This window comes from Cinclus cinclus, chromosome 15, assembly GCF_963662255.1.
Source record: "Cinclus cinclus chromosome 15, bCinCin1.1, whole genome shotgun sequence".
Classification (NCBI taxonomy): domain Eukaryota; kingdom Metazoa; phylum Chordata; class Aves; order Passeriformes; family Cinclidae; genus Cinclus; species Cinclus cinclus.
Window position 1 is genome coordinate 2,504,863 of NC_085060.1, and position 20,496 is coordinate 2,525,358.

General features: G+C 41.1%; 1 protein-coding gene across 7 annotated transcripts in view; it reads right to left on the reverse strand.

Moving 5' to 3' along the window:
• Nucleotides 1–356: 356 nt before the first annotated feature.
• ATRX (ATRX chromatin remodeler) overlaps nt 357–20,496 on the reverse strand; it is a 61,542-nt gene continuing 41,402 nt past the window's right edge. For 5 of the 7 annotated variants that reach the window (XM_062503191.1, XM_062503192.1, XM_062503194.1 and 2 more), the window contains 16 exons: nt 16,825–16,962; nt 16,437–16,612; nt 15,328–15,445; nt 14,605–14,735; nt 14,223–14,311; nt 13,891–14,060; nt 12,822–12,975; nt 12,446–12,549; nt 10,856–10,964; nt 9,636–9,813; nt 8,087–8,281; nt 6,492–6,641; nt 5,217–5,339; nt 4,569–4,664; nt 3,958–4,086; nt 357–3,220 (listed from right to left, as the gene is read on the reverse strand). In XM_062503191.1, the coding sequence (XP_062359175.1) occupies nt 2,942–3,220; nt 3,958–4,086; nt 4,569–4,664; nt 5,217–5,339; nt 6,492–6,641; nt 8,087–8,281; nt 9,636–9,813; nt 10,856–10,964; nt 12,446–12,549; nt 12,822–12,975; nt 13,891–14,060; nt 14,223–14,311; nt 14,605–14,735; nt 15,328–15,445; nt 16,437–16,612; nt 16,825–16,962 (2,339 nt within the window). In that variant the 3' untranslated portion in view covers nt 357–2,941. Of the gene's footprint in view, nt 3,221–3,957; nt 4,087–4,568; nt 4,665–4,753; nt 4,852–5,216; nt 5,340–6,491; nt 6,642–8,086; nt 8,282–9,635; nt 9,814–10,855; nt 10,965–12,445; nt 12,550–12,821; nt 12,976–13,890; nt 14,061–14,222; nt 14,312–14,604; nt 14,736–15,327; nt 15,446–16,436; nt 16,613–16,824; nt 16,963–20,496 lie in introns of those variants that run through there. The other 2 variants (XR_009933673.1, XM_062503195.1) reach the window with 2 other exon arrangements.

Here is a 20,496-nt window from a genome sequence, read left to right on the forward strand (position 1 = left end):
GGGTGACTTGCCCAACAGGTGGGATTTAGTAACTAAGGAAGGGAGAAGTACAATTACGAAGTTAAAATACAGCAGCACCTTATTCTCATTTGACTAAGAACTATACCTCACTTTTAACCATCTTACTGCGGGACAACTCATTTTAACAGATTGGCAGAAGCTGCTATTAATACAGCAATTTGAAAATCTGGACCACAGCTGTTTTCCTTAAAAGAAATCAATGGCTATAACCACTACAGTCATTGTAGAAAACACTAAGAGCTTCAACTCACAGCACAGTTCTCCAAAGACATGTTCCCAGGCTGAATCCCTGTGGAGTTAATGCTGGACTGTGAATGTAGCACAAAGCACATTGATGTATTTTGGTCACTTTATTAAATGAGATATTAAATAGCTTAAGTTTCAACTACTAAAACAGCACTTTGAATGGTGAAAACACAGATAGTATATCATCATACTTGAATGCTTCTTCTCTTTTAAAAACACATTTCCAGTCCTTATATATATTACAAAACAGCCTTATAGGAAGAGGGAACAGCTTCTCTATAGCACTTAAGATATTTAATACAGAACTGAAAAGCCATCTAATAGAAACAAAGGGAAGTCTTCACAGCTGTATGATTTCAGCAGCCAAAGCTGGTTGATGGACTGAAACATTACTATACAACTGGGACAAAACATATACAATATCACAATACTAAGCAAAAACGCTTTACATCCAAAGGAATAAACAGGTTACAAAATGTGGATAATTTAGCAGGCAAAACTGTATTACAAGCAACATTTTTTTTGTCATCTTAAGCCATTTTTATCTAGTTAAAACATCTAAAACAATATAAAAATGAGCCTTTTATTAACTTACTGATGTATGTTCTGTCTTTAAGTACTGGTTAAAGCCTGATGTTATACTCAAAGCACATTGTTATGCAGCTAAAAATGTCAAGTGAGAAACGTAAGCAAAGTGGTCCAGGTTTTACTTCAATGCCTATCTCGGATTCCTTCTTGTGTCTTCTGTTATCCATAGGTTTGTCCAGGATGAAATAAAATGCGCCTTTCAATGTTGCCTAAAACTTCCACATTTAAGTCTGTGAGTTACTGCAAAACTCCATTTAACATTCCCAGGTTTGGTAGAAATGACTTCTCTTATTCACAACACGTAGGAATATCAGTGACAGTTGCCCGGAGTACATTTGCCTTCAAATGTTTGTCTCAACATCTCACTTTTGTCTCTTCTAGTGCCAGCACATCTCTTTGCTCCCTCCCCCAGATCAGAGTTAACTGTGGGGCTGGCAGTGCACTAGAACACACTGAGGGTCTTTCGTGGTATGTTGTCATCAAAGAGTCCAAGACAGAAACTTGTCAGGTGGGTTTGTAGCACCCAACCAACCTCTGTCCCATGTCACAAAACGAGTGTCAGTCACACACTGACACATCGTGGAACATCTGCATGTTTAGATACAAAACTTGTCCATTCAGGGCAGGAACTCAAACTCCTGCAAGAAACTTCCCAGAAACCAGAATGATTTTAGTTCACGCCAGCATCAGAAGAGTCCAGCAAAATCTGGAGCCACTGCCTCCATCCATCTCCAGAGCCCTGTGTTGTCCACACACCAACACCTCCATGTTCCTGCCACTTACTTGTACCCCCAGACTATCAACAGGGTTTTTTGGGGAGCAAGAATCAACCAAACTCCATAAAAAAGGAAAGCCCTATTTATATTTAATAAGAACTTCACAAGCACAACAAGTGTAGGCAAAGAGAGTGATAACGGTATAGAATAAACCCAAAATTTATCTCTGGCCTACGTTAAAAAAAATGCCAAAACAGAACAAAAACAAAACCAAAATCAAGCTCTTTGTATCCTAACCCATGTTTTCACACAACTGAAGGGAAGAGGAGGAGTGCATAACCACACCTCCATCAATAAAGTCATTTCATACTTCTGGCAGCTCTAGAAGTTGCTACAGGACTTTCTCTGTATCGATTTTCAATCAGCAATGGTTGTGCCACGTTAAAGGGGGTTCTCTGACAAGGTTTCACCCTGGCCACCATCACCACCCTACCCCCATAAGACAGGAACTGAACTGGGTTGGCCTGTCCCCCACTGCCGGCAATGGGAGGAGACAGTAGCACCAGTGTGAGGGAGTGACCAGAAACGTGCTTTGTGCTGGACCCCGCAGCGAGGGGCGAGCGCCTCAAGGAAAAGCAGCTCCCACTCCCACATCACCAGCTGCTATTCCACCACGTGGAACTGAAAACAACAAATGGCAGCAGACTGGGGAAGGCCCAGTCATGTTTAAGGCTGGATGCACAGTTCCCTGTGCCTCAGAAGGTTCAGAGCAGTAGTAATTACAAATATTGCACTCAGTTCTGTTTTCAGAGAATATTTTTCAGCTCCTGTTCCATTCAGCACAGATGACCCATGAAGGAAACTAGACTATTTCTGTTACAACGTTCCCACTAATAGAAAAAAATGGGTAAGCAGAAAAGTATCCCATAATTTGAGGAATCAACTCTAATCAAGAACTCAGCTGTTTACAATTCACATATGTCAGACTGAACATACAGACCTGCAGTCCTTCCTAAGCTTCCCAAAGCTTTGCAGCCGCGAAAAGCAAGCGCAGGAGTTTAGACAGGAAACCTGTGGAGATGCTACTGTAACGGGAGGACTTGTTTTCACTGAAAACAACTTGTTATCTCCTGTACTCAACATATGTAAGAAGATTCTAGGCAACATCACTGACAACAGGGAAAACATTGTGTCCTATTTAAACAAAGCTGAAACACTAATATGGAACATGGTATTTCAGGGGAGCAACCAAACTATTATTTTTAATTTTTATTTTTTTTTTACAGTTGAGTTCTGTTAGGCCATTGATTCCTAAAAAAATAAAAGTTCTTTCTCTGATTTTAACAATCCTTTAGGCTTTTAGTGCAAAATCACATTGATTTCCCTTGGGAAGGCCCTGGATTTTTGCCTCTCATTGGGGGTGGTGCTCGTTGTAGGGGTGGTGGCTGCATCCCACCAGACACTGACTGATACATTCCTCTCACATCTATGGTTGGGTAGCTGGAAGGATTCATGATCAAATTTGGAGGCTTTGGCATCATGAGGTGGCCCATGGCTGCTTGCTGGTAGGACATCTGCTGCTGCTGCTGCTGGTTGTACTGGTGCTGGAGCCGCCTGTTCATCAGGATCCTCTGGACACAACCGATCAGCTGCGGAGGGAAAGCAGAGCTGAGTGCACCACCCGTCCCCCTGCTCCAGGATCAGGTTCAGAGCTCAAATCAATTTGTTAGGGACAGCATGGCTAAGGGAAAAAGCCCCATTGTTATCACCATCCCTAATGTGATGGCATTCAGCAGACCATTACTGGAGAAACCATTTAGTAACAGCATTTAGGGCTCAGTTCTCCTGAAAACTTGGCTATTGTATTGCAGGCAGCATTGAGGTGAGTTTCCATGGCAGCATGTACTCTACTGTGAAATTATTCCCAGGTATGAGTTACTTTGTCATTTGTCAGGTACCATTCATCTTCCCTTTGAAAGTCCCGCCTGTGGATTGTCAGTGTTTGTTTGCCTTAGAGAAAACTCTTCCTTCTGACATCATCTGGGCAACTTTCACATTCTGCAAAGTAATTTCAAGCTAAAACAACATTACCAACACTTTCTAAGATGTGCTTCCTAAGTGGCTGGCTGAGCACTGGGAACCAGATTTCTCTTTACGCCTCATGACCTTGCAGCAAACACTTCAGCTCCAAAACCTGACGAGTGCTTTTTTATGAACTTCTCCTGTGTCTCCCTGACTGAGGCCGAGCTATGAGCCCCAGCACACTGCTGACCATTCTGTGAGGGATATTTATGTGCCTAAACATACACTTGTAGCTCAGGAATGAACACACACAAGATCCTCATTCAAACACTGACAGTAGGTAAACAAATGTAAGACATTTTACCATCTGCTGTTTCCCGAGGACGTCGTTGTAAATGGCTTCTCTGCGCTTCATATCCAGCTCCTGGCTCGCCTGTCTGTTCAGGGCCAAGGCCTGCACCTGGCTCTCTGTCAGGGTTAAGTTTTCTTTCCACTGAAAAGCAAAAAAACCCAAAACCTTCTTGGCACTGGTCGTTTGAACAAAAGCCTGATGGGCAACTGAGGCCCTACGTCATGTTCGCAGTTGCACCAGGAGTTCAACCAGCCCAACTTCCAGTCAGTGCAAAACTCCTTCACCACAACCAGAACTAGGAGTTATTTATTAGTGCTTCTAACTGCCAATCAGCAATCCACAAAACACAATAACTACTTGCCTGCAACTGCTGTTCTGATTTCTAGAAAAGCAGCATTTTCAGAGCACGGCAAATACGGATCTGAACCGCCACTCCTGTAACGCTCTGCACCAGCTAAATACCACCAAGGGTTACTGAGGGATAAAGGTCACTAACAGCTGGAAATGCTGCTCATTAATAATGCAATTCATTAGCTGGATGACCATTTGCAGTAGCAGTATCTTTGATAAAGTTTAGTATTTTCCACTCCTGATCTAAGCCCAGGGTTATGCATTACACTCACTATGGCTGAAATGATGTCTTCAATGGGCTGGATTCTTGCTGCAGCCACACTGTTGGTTGCTTCCACCACCTTCTCTCTTCCTTGATTAATGAGGTCCTGAGAAAACACCAGAACATCAGTTACAAATCACACAAACATCAAACATGTTTCTGCCCCAGCCTTCTTCATCTTTCTCTTGTACATACCTAGACTTCAATTGCCTCTCTGCTCTCAATTTGCACAAGAGTCTAAGCTGCCACCCATCTGAATTTCAGCACAGAGCAGTTGAACAACATGTATAAACCTGGCAATTTGTAGACAGCATTTGTAAAAACCTATTTTTATAGCGACAGGTTTCAGACCCGTACAAGGACAAGGACGCTAACAACCCACTTAAGTTTTCTACCATACAGACTTGACGATGTTACAGTTTCAAAAATTGTAACTAAAATCTGCAAAGACTAAAAGAATACAGGTGTTGCTCCAGAATCCCAACAATCCACCCAGGTACAGGTTTATATACATACAAGTTAAACTTCAATAAAGCTACATGCAAACCCCTCACACCCCCAAACCTCCCAACTATTAAAAATATAAAGATATCAGACTGACACCCACAATTTGTGACAGAAAGCCCCTGCAACAACACAGGCATGTTGTGCTCCTTACCTCCAGCTGTTGGTTACTCATTGCTGACAGAGCACCCAAATTGTAAGGAATATATGTCTGAGAGTTGAAATTTGTGGGCATTGTGTTGGTCCCTGTTGGCATGTTGAAACGCATGGTCATGCCCTGGAAAACACAAAGTGCACTTGTCACTACTAACTCTGATCATTCTGTAATAAACACAAAGCCAAAGCAGCCCCTGGAGAGAGCCACAGGTCCTGAACATTGATCATGAAGGTTTGGAACCCCATTTCAGTCACAGAGGAACCCAAGTCTTGAATAATCTCTGACTATAGCTTGTCAATATTTGATACATAAATGACCATGGCTTATAAGTACAGCTTAAGTTGGTTAAGATATTTTTTTTAATATTGAAAACCCACTACTTAATGTTGAATTTGACCAGCCTGTAATGAAATTCTGAAGAAGTAAAATGCAGTTCATTAGCAGGACTGTAAAGCTCATTGCCCATTTGGATTTTTCATAGAGCAACTGCAGAGTTTTACTCTTTATCTCCCTATTTCTTTTCCCTCCCCAAACCTTTTCATCAGTTCACTCAAGGTGGTCAGTGGCAGTTTATACACCCACTACTTGTACTTTTAGTGGAAGGCTTTTGAGGGTGCCTAACCCACTGAAATTCAAAAGGTAATTTTGGGTAACACCAACAAATCTGAAAAGAGAATTTCAACACTGGTGGCATCTCATTAATTTCCCTTATGACCCTGCCAAGGGTAAAGGTACAGTTTTTGCTTCAGCAATACAAAGAGCTTTGGTGCACCCCACACCCCCCAATGAGTGGGGATAAATCACCATCAACTCTATCTGATACAATAAAGGGCAAGGGCCAACAAAATGGGAGCAGGGTTCCACCTTATTGTAGTTTCACTGACTTCTGTTGTATTATTAAGTGATGTTTTATATGTTAATGTGTGTATTAGCTAAGGAAGGTAATACTGCCACACAGAGCCCCTCACAGGGGCACCCTCAAATGGGAAAAGAGGGATTACACAGGACATCAGTTGAGTTTTATTATAAATTAGAAAACTGCAGGTGCAAAAGTAACTTGTAATTAAAGCAACAAACACACAGAAAGAACCAGCACTGAAGGGGAAGAAAAGTCACAGTATCTCCACTTTTCCTATGTCAAAACTTGCTTTAAGTATTTATTTCTTGGTCTACAACAAAATTTAATTACCCAAAGACAAACTGAAAAGGTAATTGTGACTCTAAACCTGGAAAGGTTATTGTAATATATATAAACCAATTAAACAGCTTTACCTTCTTTTCTGCTTCATATTCTGCCCAGGCTGCCTTCCTCTCTTCTTCAGTGAGTTCCTCTTCCTCTTTATGGTCCAGGAGTGAATCATGTTCGTGGTACCCAACTATGTACTCCTTGTTGATCTGGAGCAGCTCTGCCAGGATCGTGTCCTGTTCAAAGGAGGACATAAAGGAGGAGTCACTCAGCAGCTCTGCCCTATCTGCTCCCTGTGCCTCCCCTCCTGCTCCCTCCCCATTCCACACACAGCAGCTCTGAGCACTCCACAGCACAATAAAACTTGAAAACCATTTTAAAGTACAATTTTCCTCAGAGGGAGAGCAACGGATTAACAATCTGTTGCAGAGATGACAGCCCAGTCACTTAATAAACCACAGGAATAAACCACAACAATAAATGCACCTAAAAACAATGGAATGTGCTCAGTGGCTTTTCCTTTGTTTAGGCTGGAGAACAGACAGGATCCATCAATAAATCTGCATTTATTATACATAAACAGTATCTCTACAGCTTTCAAACATTGAGCAGGACTTTGGGTCCTGCTTATTAAGCTTTTTTGTCTGAAAGTGAAGGTGATGCTGCAAAAGATGAAGAAAGAGATCCCTACAGAACTATGAGAAACTGCTCCTGCTGCACCTCAGAATCTCCTTTTCTAAGGTCATCATTGAAGAGGGTTTTTTACATGACTTGTGTGGCTGATGAGCTTCATGAATTAAGGAAGCTCCAACACACCTCAGCATTCAGGCTAAAATTCCTAATATGAAAACATCACTAAACCATTCCTGAGAGGAATTACAATCCAGGAGTTATCTGAGTTCCTCCAGCCCCAATCCTGCCCTCAATGTGCCAAGGGTTTGCACAAGCAGGAATCCAGCCTGTCCCACTCTGGCATTTCATTATCTCAGCTGAGCAATGACAGAAAACCAGTACCCACAAACAAGCAGATGATTGCAGCCACTCTGGGAACTGGTGTGGAAGTCCTGACCTGTCCAGCAGCTACACAAAGCTGTTTGTTTCTGTGTGTTTGAAGTTAATTATATTAACCAGTTATCAGTGAGATGCTCTTTGCCCCACCCTTCTCCTATCTGGTGTGAATCACTGTCTTCATCACCAGCTCCTCCCAGCACAGCCCTCCAAATGGGCTTTAAATTACAACCAACTGGGTGTTTGCTTTTCTCTGTCTGAACATGCCTGAAAACATGGATTAAGATGACTCTTACCTGCAGTGCCACCCCACAGATATGTTCTCACTATCACCAGCACCCACTCAGATACTAATTTGGATTTTCCACAGTTTCATGCAGTAAAACTTCTATTGATTCAAAATGTGTGAAAAAGTGCCTTTGTTGGGTCTGACTTGAAAGTTGGGTCTCTTAATGAGTCTCTTCCTCTCATAGTGTCAATTGCAGTTAGGGGAAACCCTTCCCCCAGCTCAATACAGGATTTGTTCTATTAATTATGGATTTTATTGTGTTTCCTGCTATCCACCTCCACTCCAAGTGCCCAACGCTGCTCAACACTAAAAACCCGGAACACCTTTAAACAGACCCAGGTTGTTTTCTACAACACAAAACTCCTTCTGATGGCCACCACTCACTTTTGGCAGCATGGGGGTGTCCCTCTTCTTCTTCTTCTCCGAGTTGGGGTCATCCAGCAGGTCTGGCTCAAAGGTGTAGAGCTCAGTGAGCTCGTTCATGGTGAAGTGCCTCTCCACCTGCTGCTGATCCACCACCCTGAAGGACAGCGACTGCTTCGTCACCTGCCGGTCGTAGATCTTGTCCTCCATGGTTCCCTGAACACAGACACATCCCCTGCTCACCCAACAGCAACACTGACAGGTAGGGAAAAAAACCAAAATAACAACCCAGCTGGTCTGTCTGCCTTGTTTCGTGACCCTTTTCAAGCCCTTTGTTTGCTGAGCAATAAAAGAAAAAAGCCTGCTGGAAGCAGCACAGCAGGAATTGTGCAAGGGACAGATGTCATCTAGCTGTTGACTAGAGGAAGAAAATTGGTCTTTTAGTGGTGTTTTTAAGAGATCCAGTTTTGCTTCAATTCCCTAAAGTAGGATTATGACCAAAAAATGGCAATTTTCACAGCATGTACCTTACTCTGCTGCTTTGAGCAGCCTGTAAAAAGGAAAACAGATACCATATCACTGTGGTGGAAGGGAGAGGGGAAGGGAGGCAGTCAAGTCTAATTCACCACAGCTGTGTACAAAAAAAAAATTAGATCTTTGATGGAAAAAAAAGGAAAATTACTTATTTTTTGAAAAAAAAAAAAAGAAAAAAAGACTGAGAAGGACAAGAACAGCACAGCCTGTTCTGAACAGCCTAATTTAAAAAGGGTATCAACAGTTCAAAAGTGCACAGAGAAAACTACAAAAATAAACTGAAGCCTGAAGAAAAACCCCATTTCTGACAGTAATGTGTCCCAGACAAGGATCTGCTTCAGCTGGGATGGAAAGAGTGACCTGAACAAGGGTTAAGTACTACTGGGAAAGGTCTCCAGGCTCCTCTGTCTCACCTGAGGAACCAGAGGCTGAAGCAAGGCACTCCTACTAGAAATAATGGCTTTACATAAAGCACAGATCAGCGTTCTCCTGAGTTATTACCCATCTTTAACATCTGTAGGGTGTGATATGAGTTTTCAAGTCAGGACTGAATTTCTATTTTTATAGAAATTAACTTGTATCCATGTGTTTTCATTGCAGCTGGACCATCAGGGTCTGCAGAAGGAGCTGCCCTGGGCAGGGCTGTTCTCTACCACCACCACCACCACCACCCTATGCAGAGACTGCTCCATTCAGGGTTTTTTTAGTGGTGTGCAAGTTAAAAAGGCTGAGACTCCTGTTCTGAATCCGGGTCTGGACATGTGAATCCCTGCTGGAATCCCAGAATTGGGGTTACACAAAGTGTCAGACAAGGGGGACTTTACAGGAAATAATGTGTTATTTATTTTACCATTCTTTCCTTCACGAGCTGCTTCAGTGGCCAAACACTGTTCCAGATCAGAGTTGGAATATGACTGGATCAACTTGGGTCACTACAGACCCCAACTCCAGCCCAAACAGGGCCAGTCACCACAGTGCCAGCTCCCAAATTTGACTGCAGGATGAAACAGCTCAGAAACTGCAGCCAGAAACATACCTGAGCCAAAAACCTGTACACAAACACAGGCTTGTTCTGCCCAAAACGATAAACCCTGAAGATGCTCTGGATGTCATAGGAGGGGTTCCAAGAGGCATCAAAGATGATGACTCTGTTAGCAGCCACCAGGTTTATTCCCAGGGAACCTGCTTTGGTGGATATGATAAACAAGCGGCCTCTGGAACAGAGAAAAGTTGCAAAATTTGAGCATTTTGGAAAATAACTGTTCCTGCGTTGCTGGGTTACCGTGGAGTTGTTCATACACTGAAATAACTCTAAAACCTCATTAAAATAATGTATAAGGATAAAACAGATGCAGATTTTACAAGGACAACACTTTAGCAAAACATACACTCCCAAAAATACACATCAAGGCCTTTTGCAAATTAGCTGTTAACAAAAACTGGCAGGGAAGAAAAAAACTTTGGGGTTTGCATTTTCAAGCTCTAATGAAATTAGTTACATGAAATTAAACCATAATTTTAAACAGGCAGATTCCATGCCATTGAAACTCTTTCCTGGCCTGCCAACTTTCAGGGTAACTCTCAATGACACTGTCTCTTTGATATATCTGGGTTTTTTGAGATTCAAAAAATGTCACTCAGTTTCACCCTGGAACCAGTTATTGACAGATACCTGACATAATAAGCTGTAAGCATTAACATTGGATTAGTTCACTTCTTAATTTAACTTTTTTCCCCTGCACACTATAAATGACTGCACCATGATTACATACTTTATTTTTTAAACAAATCTAGGAAGGTGAAGTTCCTTAACTTCATTCAAATACAAGTTTGTACCCCTCTATCTAAATCAGACTTGAAAATCCCATTTTGGAGGCACAGTGGAGAGCTGGGAGCCAATTCTGGAGGCAGCTAAAAGAGTTAATTTGCTCCTGAGTGGCTCAGAGCCCGCAGCCTCCTGGCCACACCCTCCTTAGGTCCTTGTGTCCTTCAAGTAATTGCAATAAAACCACTGTCTCTCATTTAAATTGGTTCCAATCTAAAGGACACTGAAAAAAGCAGTGAAAAAAAGGAAACACTGCTGAGTACAGTGGGATTAACCTGAAATCAGTAACACATTGCTGCACGTTTTGTGTGAGCTCTGATCATCATTTGCCTGATCCTGAGGTCATTAAGCCAATAAAAGTAGTAATAAATAGGGAACAAAAGAAAGAAAGAGGAGGAAATAAAGCATATCTATCTCAGGAGAGACCTCACCTCACATTAGTTTCATCATTAAACTCCTCAGCCCATTTCTTTCTGGACTGAGCTGTGGTTGAGCCATCCAAGCGATAATAATCAATATTTCTGAACCATTTTCCTTCACCTGTAAATGCAACAGCCAAGTTATGAAAATGCTGAAGGGGTAAATAACCAGACTGGTAAGTATTGGAATTAAAAGACAGAAATTTATAATAAAATAATAGTTCTGAGTTTAAATATAAATTTAATTATTTGAAAATACATGAGATTTTTTTTGGCTGGGGAAGTCCTCTTATTTTTCACACTTTCAAGCTGTATTTATAAATTTGCAGAGCTATGCCTAAACTTGGAGCCAAAGTCAATTTTAGAAGTCCCAAAGATATTGTTACATCTCATCTTCAGGTGCTGTAGCACTTTCCAATAGGTCCAGGTAGGTTCACATTACAGCACCAGGGTCAGTCAGCCTCCCACACAACCAGCACTGATAAATGCTCCAAAAGAGATTTCAAGGGTCAAACTCATTTTGGGACTGAAATTCAGCAAAATCTTTGGGTTTAATTACCCTGTGAGTTACAGCAACTTCTTGTCAGATTGGGGAAAAAAATAACTACAGCTGATGGAGGATTTTCTTCTCTCCCCACTTTACAGTAATCTTCCATCTTCTCTGCCCATCAAGGTGTATGTACACAAAATTAACATCCCTGAGCCATCAATCATAAGGAAAACAATGTTTTTGGGAGCAGCACTGCTCAAGTCAATCCATCATGAGAGGCAGGTTGGTGAGACCGTCAGGAAAGGTGAACCTTTCCATGATACATCATCTAATTGCTGGCCACAACTACCACCCAAAAGCCTTAAAACATTATCTCAGAATAAAGGCACAGCTCCTCAAAAAGACACCTTGTAATGTCTGAGATGACAAAATCCAGAATAGGAACAACAAATCTGTGAGAGACAGACACAGGATATCTCCAGTCACCATCACTGAGCCACTTTTCCCTTTCCTCTAACTGCAAACCTGCAGAAGAGCTGGATGAGAGATTGGAAAGGCAAGGCAGACTTGAAGGAATTCAATCCACATGGCCTGAAACTCTGGCTAAGGAGGAACAGCATCCTCAGGAGCTCTGGGAACATCCTAGTGAGAAATTCCATGCCATTTGATCATCACTGGGATAATAATTAATTCAATACTTGTTCCCTATGAAATCCATAAGCCAACCTGCTGCTGTATATATAAAGCCTGAATTCACATTTTCCATGCTGGTTTAAAGCTTTCTCATTTTCCTTCAGTCACTCTCTCTCCCAGGAGGATCAGGATTTGCCACACACCAGAATTTAACATCCTTTTTGGGACAGAATTTAACAAAATGCCTTCTCTCAGACGTGAACATTTAATCTGCTTAGGCTACAAGAAGCATGGATGATGCAGAGTGAAATCAGAGAGTCCATAATGGGGCAACAGAGACCTCCTGCAGGGGAGCCCAATAACCCTGCCAACCTCAGGGACAGCCCAGAGCATGCAATATCCCAATGAAAACACTGATGTCAAACCCAGAGACTTGTGAAAGAGCTCTGAGCACTGCAGCTGTTGAAGGAGACACTCACCTTTGTAGATAGGAGGTTTATCTCTCTCAGATTTCTCCCTGTTAGCCAGTTCCAGGAAATCTTCTATCAAATCCAGAGATATCAGGGACTGGCTGAACACAAGGCTGAAACAAGAAACAGGGAAAGACAGAATTCATATGGAGTTATTTATTATTGTACTGCTTCTTTTTTGTTCCTTCCTCCCTCTGATATGACCTTTGAGACAAACAAAGCAAGGCTTCAGTGGAGCACGTGTAGGTGTGGGAAGATCTCTGACAAAAATGAGTGTACCATGCTTGTCTGCTTGAGGAAACAGCCCCAGCAGAATGAAGAGTGGATGGGGAACACTGTCAGACTAATACATTCCTAAGTATTTCATAACATGTCCAGAACTTACACTTTGTCTCCCAGCTCCTCTGCCATTCGAAGAATTTCAAAGAGCAGCACCATTTTCCCAGAATGTTCCAACACCTCAGCATCTGCATCAGTGACAAAATCTTTGTACCAGTCTGGAGCTGGGCTACCAGGATTGGAAGAGGATGTAGCTTTGCCTATTGAAAAAAAAAATAAACCAAACAAAGAAAAATAAATTAAAATCAAAGATGAGAACAGAGTCTTCATTTAAAGGCCTCAAATGTCTGAACTACAGAATTATTCCTTCATTATTAGACTTAACTGGTATGAAAAGAGTAAAAGAGGGAAAGAAAAAAAAAGCCTTTGCACTGTCAGCAATTACAAGAGCTAAATATTTAAGGTATACAGACAATTACAAGAGCTAAATATTTAAGGTATACAGACAGAAACCCACCCTGCCTATAATTAATTCCTCTAACAAATTTAATCTCTGTGTGTAAATGTTTTACATACACACCCTCTACCCTTTGCACATTTACAAGATGTTGTCACTGGGATGGGGGCAAAAAAAAGATTTCTCACCTGAACTGTCCCAAAAATTTTAAATTACTTAAACAAAGAGATTAGACACACACAAAATAACAGAATCAGCAAATTATCTCAGTGATACCAGATACAAGATAAAAGCTAGATTTTTACAGGAAAAAACCCAAAAATTAAGTGTGCAGCTGTAAGAAGTTTGAATAACAACTTTAAAAGTTGTATTCCTGCTGCAGCAGATCTGCTTGCTCAGCATCCAATTCAAATTCCAGATGCAACAAATTATGACAGATATATTTCCTAATCTCTCCATTGATCTTCCAGGTTATATAACTTTGCACTTCTGAATTAAAAATTTCACTGTGCAGCTTCCTTGCCTCAAAACCCCTGAGTTCCAAGTTGATGCCCCTTGTTTTTCCAGGATAAATACATAATTAGAAGTAGCAGGAGCTGTAATTATGAATCAAGGAATTTGCCATTCTGCCATACAGCAGAATTCCTGGCAGCCCTCTCAAATTGCCTTTTGCAAAATGAAGCTGCCCCACATTTTCATCACTCTGTGTTATCCTCACCTTCATCCGACTTTGCTGATGCAGGGTTGTTGGTAAGATCTTCTACATTTCCTTCCCCACCTCCACGAGATCTTGAATTCCAGACTTTAATGACTTCAACATCATTATCACTGCCACTTCCACTTGAGCTACACTCTTTCTTCACCTTTTTCCCCTTAGATTTTTTTTTCCTAAAAAGCAACATTATACACCCCGTTATTTTCTTTAGGTCCCACTGAAAGAAAACATGTTCTAACAGACACATAAAACACAGAATAAACATTCACTTTATAGAAATCACTTCAGTTCTATAAGGGAAACAACACCAACAAACTAAATAAAAGGTTAATTACTTTGCATAATCATCGGAACTTAAGCTCATCGAAGTTTCATCAGAATCTGAAGCTATGAAGTCATCCATGCTGTCTTCATCAAAATAGCCCTCAAAAGAGAAAAAAACCAGAAATTATTAACTGAGTTCACCCAGAAGCTTTTATAAACCTTCAGCCATCTGCTTACTCTTCATTTAAACAATGGCAAGTCCTGCAAAGGCCTGGCCTTGCAAAATGTTTTAAGAATGACAACATACCCAGCAAGAAAAATATGACAAAACCAGCAGCAAAATGACCCCGCAGCAACAAAGATTTCCATTAATTTGACGAAACTTTACCTAGAGTTTGGCAGAGCTTATTTGGAAAGTTCTCAAGTGAGAGTATTTTGATATATCTAATTTACCTTATTTTCTTTGCTAATATAGTCCAGCTGCAAACACCAAGGGTGAGTCCAGATTCTGCTCAACATCTGGAAATCCTGGAACAGTTTAGCTCCAGCTTTGCCTCTTCCACCTTCATTGCCACCACCTACACCTGACAATAAAGTTCAGGTTTTAGAGTGAAGGCTGAAGTGAGTTTGCCACACTCAGCTCCCCTCTGAAGAGCCCAGAAGTGCAGATCTGAGTGTTCTTTCCAGCTGCACATCATACTGCAACATCTCTTGTAAAAGGGCTCAAATTACTCACTCACAGCCATTTTTTCTCCTAGTTAAACTTGTCAAAATTAGATTTTCTCCTTTTCATTGATAATGAGAAACATGATTATGTTTTTTACATAAAAGCACATTGCTCCCCCATACAGGAACATACACAAATCCTCCTTAAAAGACAGACACATCTATTTAGGTTTTGTAAAAGCAGCCCAAGGTGGAAAACACAAAATAACATTTGCCTTTAGGTCTCAACGAATCTAGCTAATCTGAGCTACCTTTAATGACCTGTAATGCTGTAGTATTCTACAGCAAAAAAAAAAAAAAACAAAGAAAAAACCACACTAAAACACCCCAGCCTATCTGTTTGCTGTCCGAGCACTTGATATGTAGGACAATCTTCAGAAAGTTGATTTTTACCTACCAACTGTGGCAAAATGCCCATTATTAAATGCCATCAGATCTGCAGGTACATACCTGTCAAATGATCCAGGTAGTACTGGTACAGCTTGCACTGGATCGGGGTCATCCGCACCTCGAGCACGTACTCGTATTTGGGGGGCAGGAACTTGGTTAATGCTGTGTAATCCTTCCTCTGCAATTTTACAAACAGTGCTTCACTCACAAGAAACAGGGGAACGACTCCTGAGAGCTTCAGGACTTGTGGCAACTCAAAGGACAAGGCACTGTGGATCACTGGTGGTGATTCTGGTGCTTTCCAGCCCCAAAGGAGGAAAATCAGCCCAGGAAATGCAACTCACTACAGCCCCTGTAGCAGGGACCCACCTGTCCCATCAGGTGCTTCTTAGGCCAAAGTCTATGACCTGCTAAGCCCATGCCCAGTTCCAAGTCCTTGCAAAGTTCACTGCAATACCAGGAGCTTCTCTGGGAACTGCTTTTGGTGTTTTATTTTTGTTTTTGTTTTTTTTTTCAGAATACTAAAACCAGATTTTAATTCTGTTTTTTTTTTTTTTTTTGACTCTGTCTCTCCACTCACCCAATGACCACAAGAGAGAGCTGCTCTCTATGGACAGGATCTGCTCTGCACAGGACTGGGAGAAAATCCATATGGGCCTCATCCAAAGCTTTTTTTATCTAAGGTGTATAAAGTAACAAGTTCTTCATCCTTTTGAACCTGCATAATTTTCCTTCTCTTGTTTTCCATTGTTCTGATTCTCACAGATCAGAAAAAAATCCATATTCAGACATAACTGACAAACTATGGACCAGCAACTTCCTGTGCAGACTTTAAGGCAGTTCTCAAATGTGCATATGGAATGAAAATGGAGTATTTCATAGCAACTAATGTCCAATTCTACCATAAAATGTTCCTGTCTCACAGCAGGAAATAGCTGTGTCCTCTAATACCTGTATTTTATAATACATTGACATTTAGAGAAAAACTACAAAGTTTTTCTAGTCACAAATAATGCAGGGACCTAACAATCAGTGAAAATATTTACGTTAAAAGATTCATGGAGTTCTCAAATCAGAAGTTCACAGGCCTATGGGTGATTTCATCAGAGTGAAAATAATCCTTCCCTGCAGTTATATGAAGTGATGAGTTAGGGCCAAACTGTTCTCACCTGAACACAGCCAGCCAACATCTCATAGAGAATGTGAGCACGTTTCTTCATCACCCTGACATCCACCAGGGTGGAGTCTGCACACTGCCCATTCTGGATGGGATTGATGAATCGATTCCGAAATTCCTTAATCGAGCCAAGCAAATTCTCCTTAATGAAGTTAACCATGCAGTGGTCTAGGAGAAACAGATCAGACTTGAGTGGTTCAAAATGGAAAGCACAGTACTGGGATTAATGCAAACAGAACATAAATGTGTCACATCTAAATACAGAGAAACCTAGCAGGCAGCTGCACTGTTTCAAATCCTTTTCTTCCAATCAAACTAAATACATCTTCTGTGGCTGACAGGCAAGAGTGCACTGAAGGAAATAAAAGATAACTACTCACATTCTATAAGATTATTCTGCAGTGGTGTTCCTGTCAGAATTATTCTTCTCCTAGATCTAATAGAATTCATTGCCTTAGAAACAGCAGATGCTTCATTTTTCAATATGTGTCCTTCATCACACACTACGAAGTCAGGACCTAGAAAGAAACAACATTAAATCTCTCCACAATATTTCACTGCCACAAAGAACCTGACAGCCTAAAGTATCCAAAATTTGTCTACCAATGTCACTTAAGGGCTTCTTAAAACTCTTTTTTGGTGAGTTTTATGTGAGACTTTTTAGCATTGATTAGGTTCTCACTCAGCCTTTGCACAAGTTTTCAGAGCAGCCACTCTGACAAAATCAAGGCTGTTATTTTAAAGTCTTCATGGCAAGGATTAAACTCAGCTTTAGAGCATATTCCTGTTAAAATGGTCTATTCCTGCTGCATGGCTGCACCTCCATCCACCCCATCAAAACTCAGTAAAATTTCCTTCTCTCCAGCTTTAGGCTGCCATCTACTGACACTCGGGCAATCCCAAAACACTCAAAAACCAGGTAATCTGAAATTTTTCATTAAGGCAAGAATATTACTAGGGGGACAGAGTGCAATCAGAAGTCTTAGATAATATAAAACACAACCAGATTTGATCTAAATTACAGACAAGTGAATTGCCACCTTGCAGCTGTAAGTCACCTCAGGAATGTCTTCAGCTTTTTTCCAGGAGATAAAATATCAGTCTGGTTTAAGTGAGCTGCACAAGGAATGTAAAAACCACACCACAACACATTCCCACAGTATGCAAAGCAACTCTAATAATAAGATAAATAATAGTCAACTTGGCAGAACAGACTTACTCTTAATTGTTTTCAGACTTAGCACAATTTCTGGAATTTCTTTCCTTGAAAATGAAGTAAAAGATATTCCAAGATCCAAGTAGTAACACAGCATAAATGTTTTACCAGCTCTAAACCTGACCTCAGTTCCAGCACTCTCAACTCTGAAAGCAGCTCATGATAAGCTGCTGCACCTTGGAGAAAAGCCAGCAGTTGGGTTCAGCAATTCAGCACTAAAAAGGCCAATACTGGAGGAGCAAAGGAGAATTTGTCAGCAAGGACAGTTTAATCCTTTATAATTTACTGAGAATATTTTGTCTCAGACCAAATTCAAACTGCCCTGTAAAGAATAAAATTAATTCTAGGGCAGTGATCAACAACAGAGAATCAATTATACCTCTGACTACACACACCAGTGCCTGTCACCTTAATCATGACATTTTTAAGGTGATTTAAAAGTAATTTAAATATTACACGTGAAGAGAAAGGAATCAAGAAGATACTTCTTCCCAAGCAAAAACCCCAAACAAGACAAACCCCAAACTTCTGAAACAAATCTAGAAGACAATTATGAAAAACCACATATGAATTCCAAAGGCACTTAGGCTTGTCCAAGCCAATGTATTTCTGAATTTTCCCACCTGCCACAGAAACATTTCCCCATATCATTTCATTACTTTTGTACCTTCCCAGTTTTGACGGAATGAAAAACACTGAGTGGCTACATAAAAAAACCTTCCTCTAATTTTAAGTAATCAACTCTAGCAGTGACAGATCCTTCCTCTAGTCTTCATTTCATTAAAGACTGTGATTCATTCACACGAAGTTAGAGAAATTAAATTAAAAATCCACCTCAAAACCTGCTGTTTAGAGTAAGTGAATGACAGCAAAAAATAAGAAAAAAACCCAACCTCAGTACAATTATTCATGGTTTGTTTGGCTGAAATGCAGCACTGATATCTTGAACTAACATCTTGGCTACAGTTCAGCAGCAAGGATTTTCATCCAATTGTGGGGTTTTCCCTTCTTCCAAAACACAAATGCAAATCATTATGGACACAACATTCCCCAGAATATGATAAAGGAATGTAAAGCTTAAAGGGACCTCAGGGGATCATTTAGATCATTTTCTCAATCTGAGATAAGGGTTATGAGAAAGGGGCAGACCTGACAGAAGTGGAAAACTCCACAGCCTCTCCTGCTAAAACACTGCAATAACACCCAATTTGCTATAATTCTGAGTAAATTCTGCCATTTCCTTTCTCCTAATCATGTCAAAACTAACTGACAACAGCCCCTTCATTAACCAGCTCTTAAATGGTGGAAAATTTGTCAGTTTAGTTGTTTTTTTTTCCTAGGCTCAAAAGCCCTACTCATGCATTCCTTCCGCAAAGCCTTCGTCTTCTCACCCTTCCTACTGTACTTGCACATGTTGATATATTGAAATACATAAAAGATAGGTATATATAGATATATACACACAGTTTTCCTGCTCCTCTGAAGTCTACAAGATCTTTACACAACTGTCAATTTAAGAGAAGTCTCCAAGCTGAACACTACCAGAACTTTTCTTAGTAGCAGCAAGTAAAAAAATAAATAAATAAAGAAGTTACTGAAGTGCTTCAAGCAGAGCACAGCAGTGATCAATAACCAATAGACCTTCAGCAGTGGCACAAGGCAGCCTGGAAATCTTGCATGTGTATAAAATCCTGCCATTCTTCCACGTAGCCAAGCTGGTTAATTAGTGAAATCACTTCTCCACCCATAAACTTTGGCTAAACCTTCCCCCTCTGCTCCCCTTGACAGCGAAACACAAGCTTCTCCTATACAGTATCTTATCCCAGCAGTATTCACCAGACCCATCTCATCACATTAGCACACAAATCCCAAATTTGTAGCTTTTTGAATGGGAAGTGCTCCCAGGGGCCAAGGTTTCCCTATTTCCACTCCCAGCAGAAACCAGTGCGTTTTTCTCCTGCACTGGAATTTGCAACTGTCCATGCTGACCCACCAAGAGAACAGGAAACAAATGAGAATCTTGCAATGCACATTCAGCCAATCCAAATGGCTCCAAAAATTAATGGGTAACAACACACAGACACTCCTGTCTTTCTGCAATTAGTTATAACAGAGAAAGGGCTGAGGCAATATGAAATGCCCTCAAGTTGTGCCAGGAGAGGGTCAGGCTGGATATTAGGAAAAAATTCTTCACTGAAAGAGTGTTTAAGCATAGAAGGAACTGCCCAGGGAGGTGGTGGAGTCATCACCCTGAGTGTTCCAAAAATGAGTAGACATGGAACATCATGTTTAGTTCAGTGGGCATGGTGAGTCTGCACTCGACCCTGGAGGTCTTTTCCAACCTTAACGTTTCCATGATTCTACCAAAGCAACTAAGGAGCTACTTCAAGGCTGACTTTCCCAATGGTCTGACTGCACTCTACCAACCAGTCCTGGAAGAGAACAGAACAGGAGGCTCCATGTTCACATGGAATTATTCAAAATCTGGGAGGGTCAATGTGCTGCAGCTTCCAAACTCAACTAAAACCACACAGGTCCATGAGCTAATCTCAAACACTGCCCTGCCCCAGTGTCTGAAGAGGTCTGGAAGGAAAACAAGAACACAGCAGGATGTAAAAGCCATGGGATGGGACAGTGAAGGCTGCACCAGTCACTGTCTCCTCCTAACATCCCCCATCCAGTATTTTTGGGGCTACACAAACACAAATCCATCAAGGGACAATGCTGCTGTAAAGACACAGGGTAACAACCCTTATGTTTGCCCTCCCTTACATTTTCCACCAGGAAAATCAATTACTGTATAACATTTTTATAAATGCAAAATTACTGTCCTGTC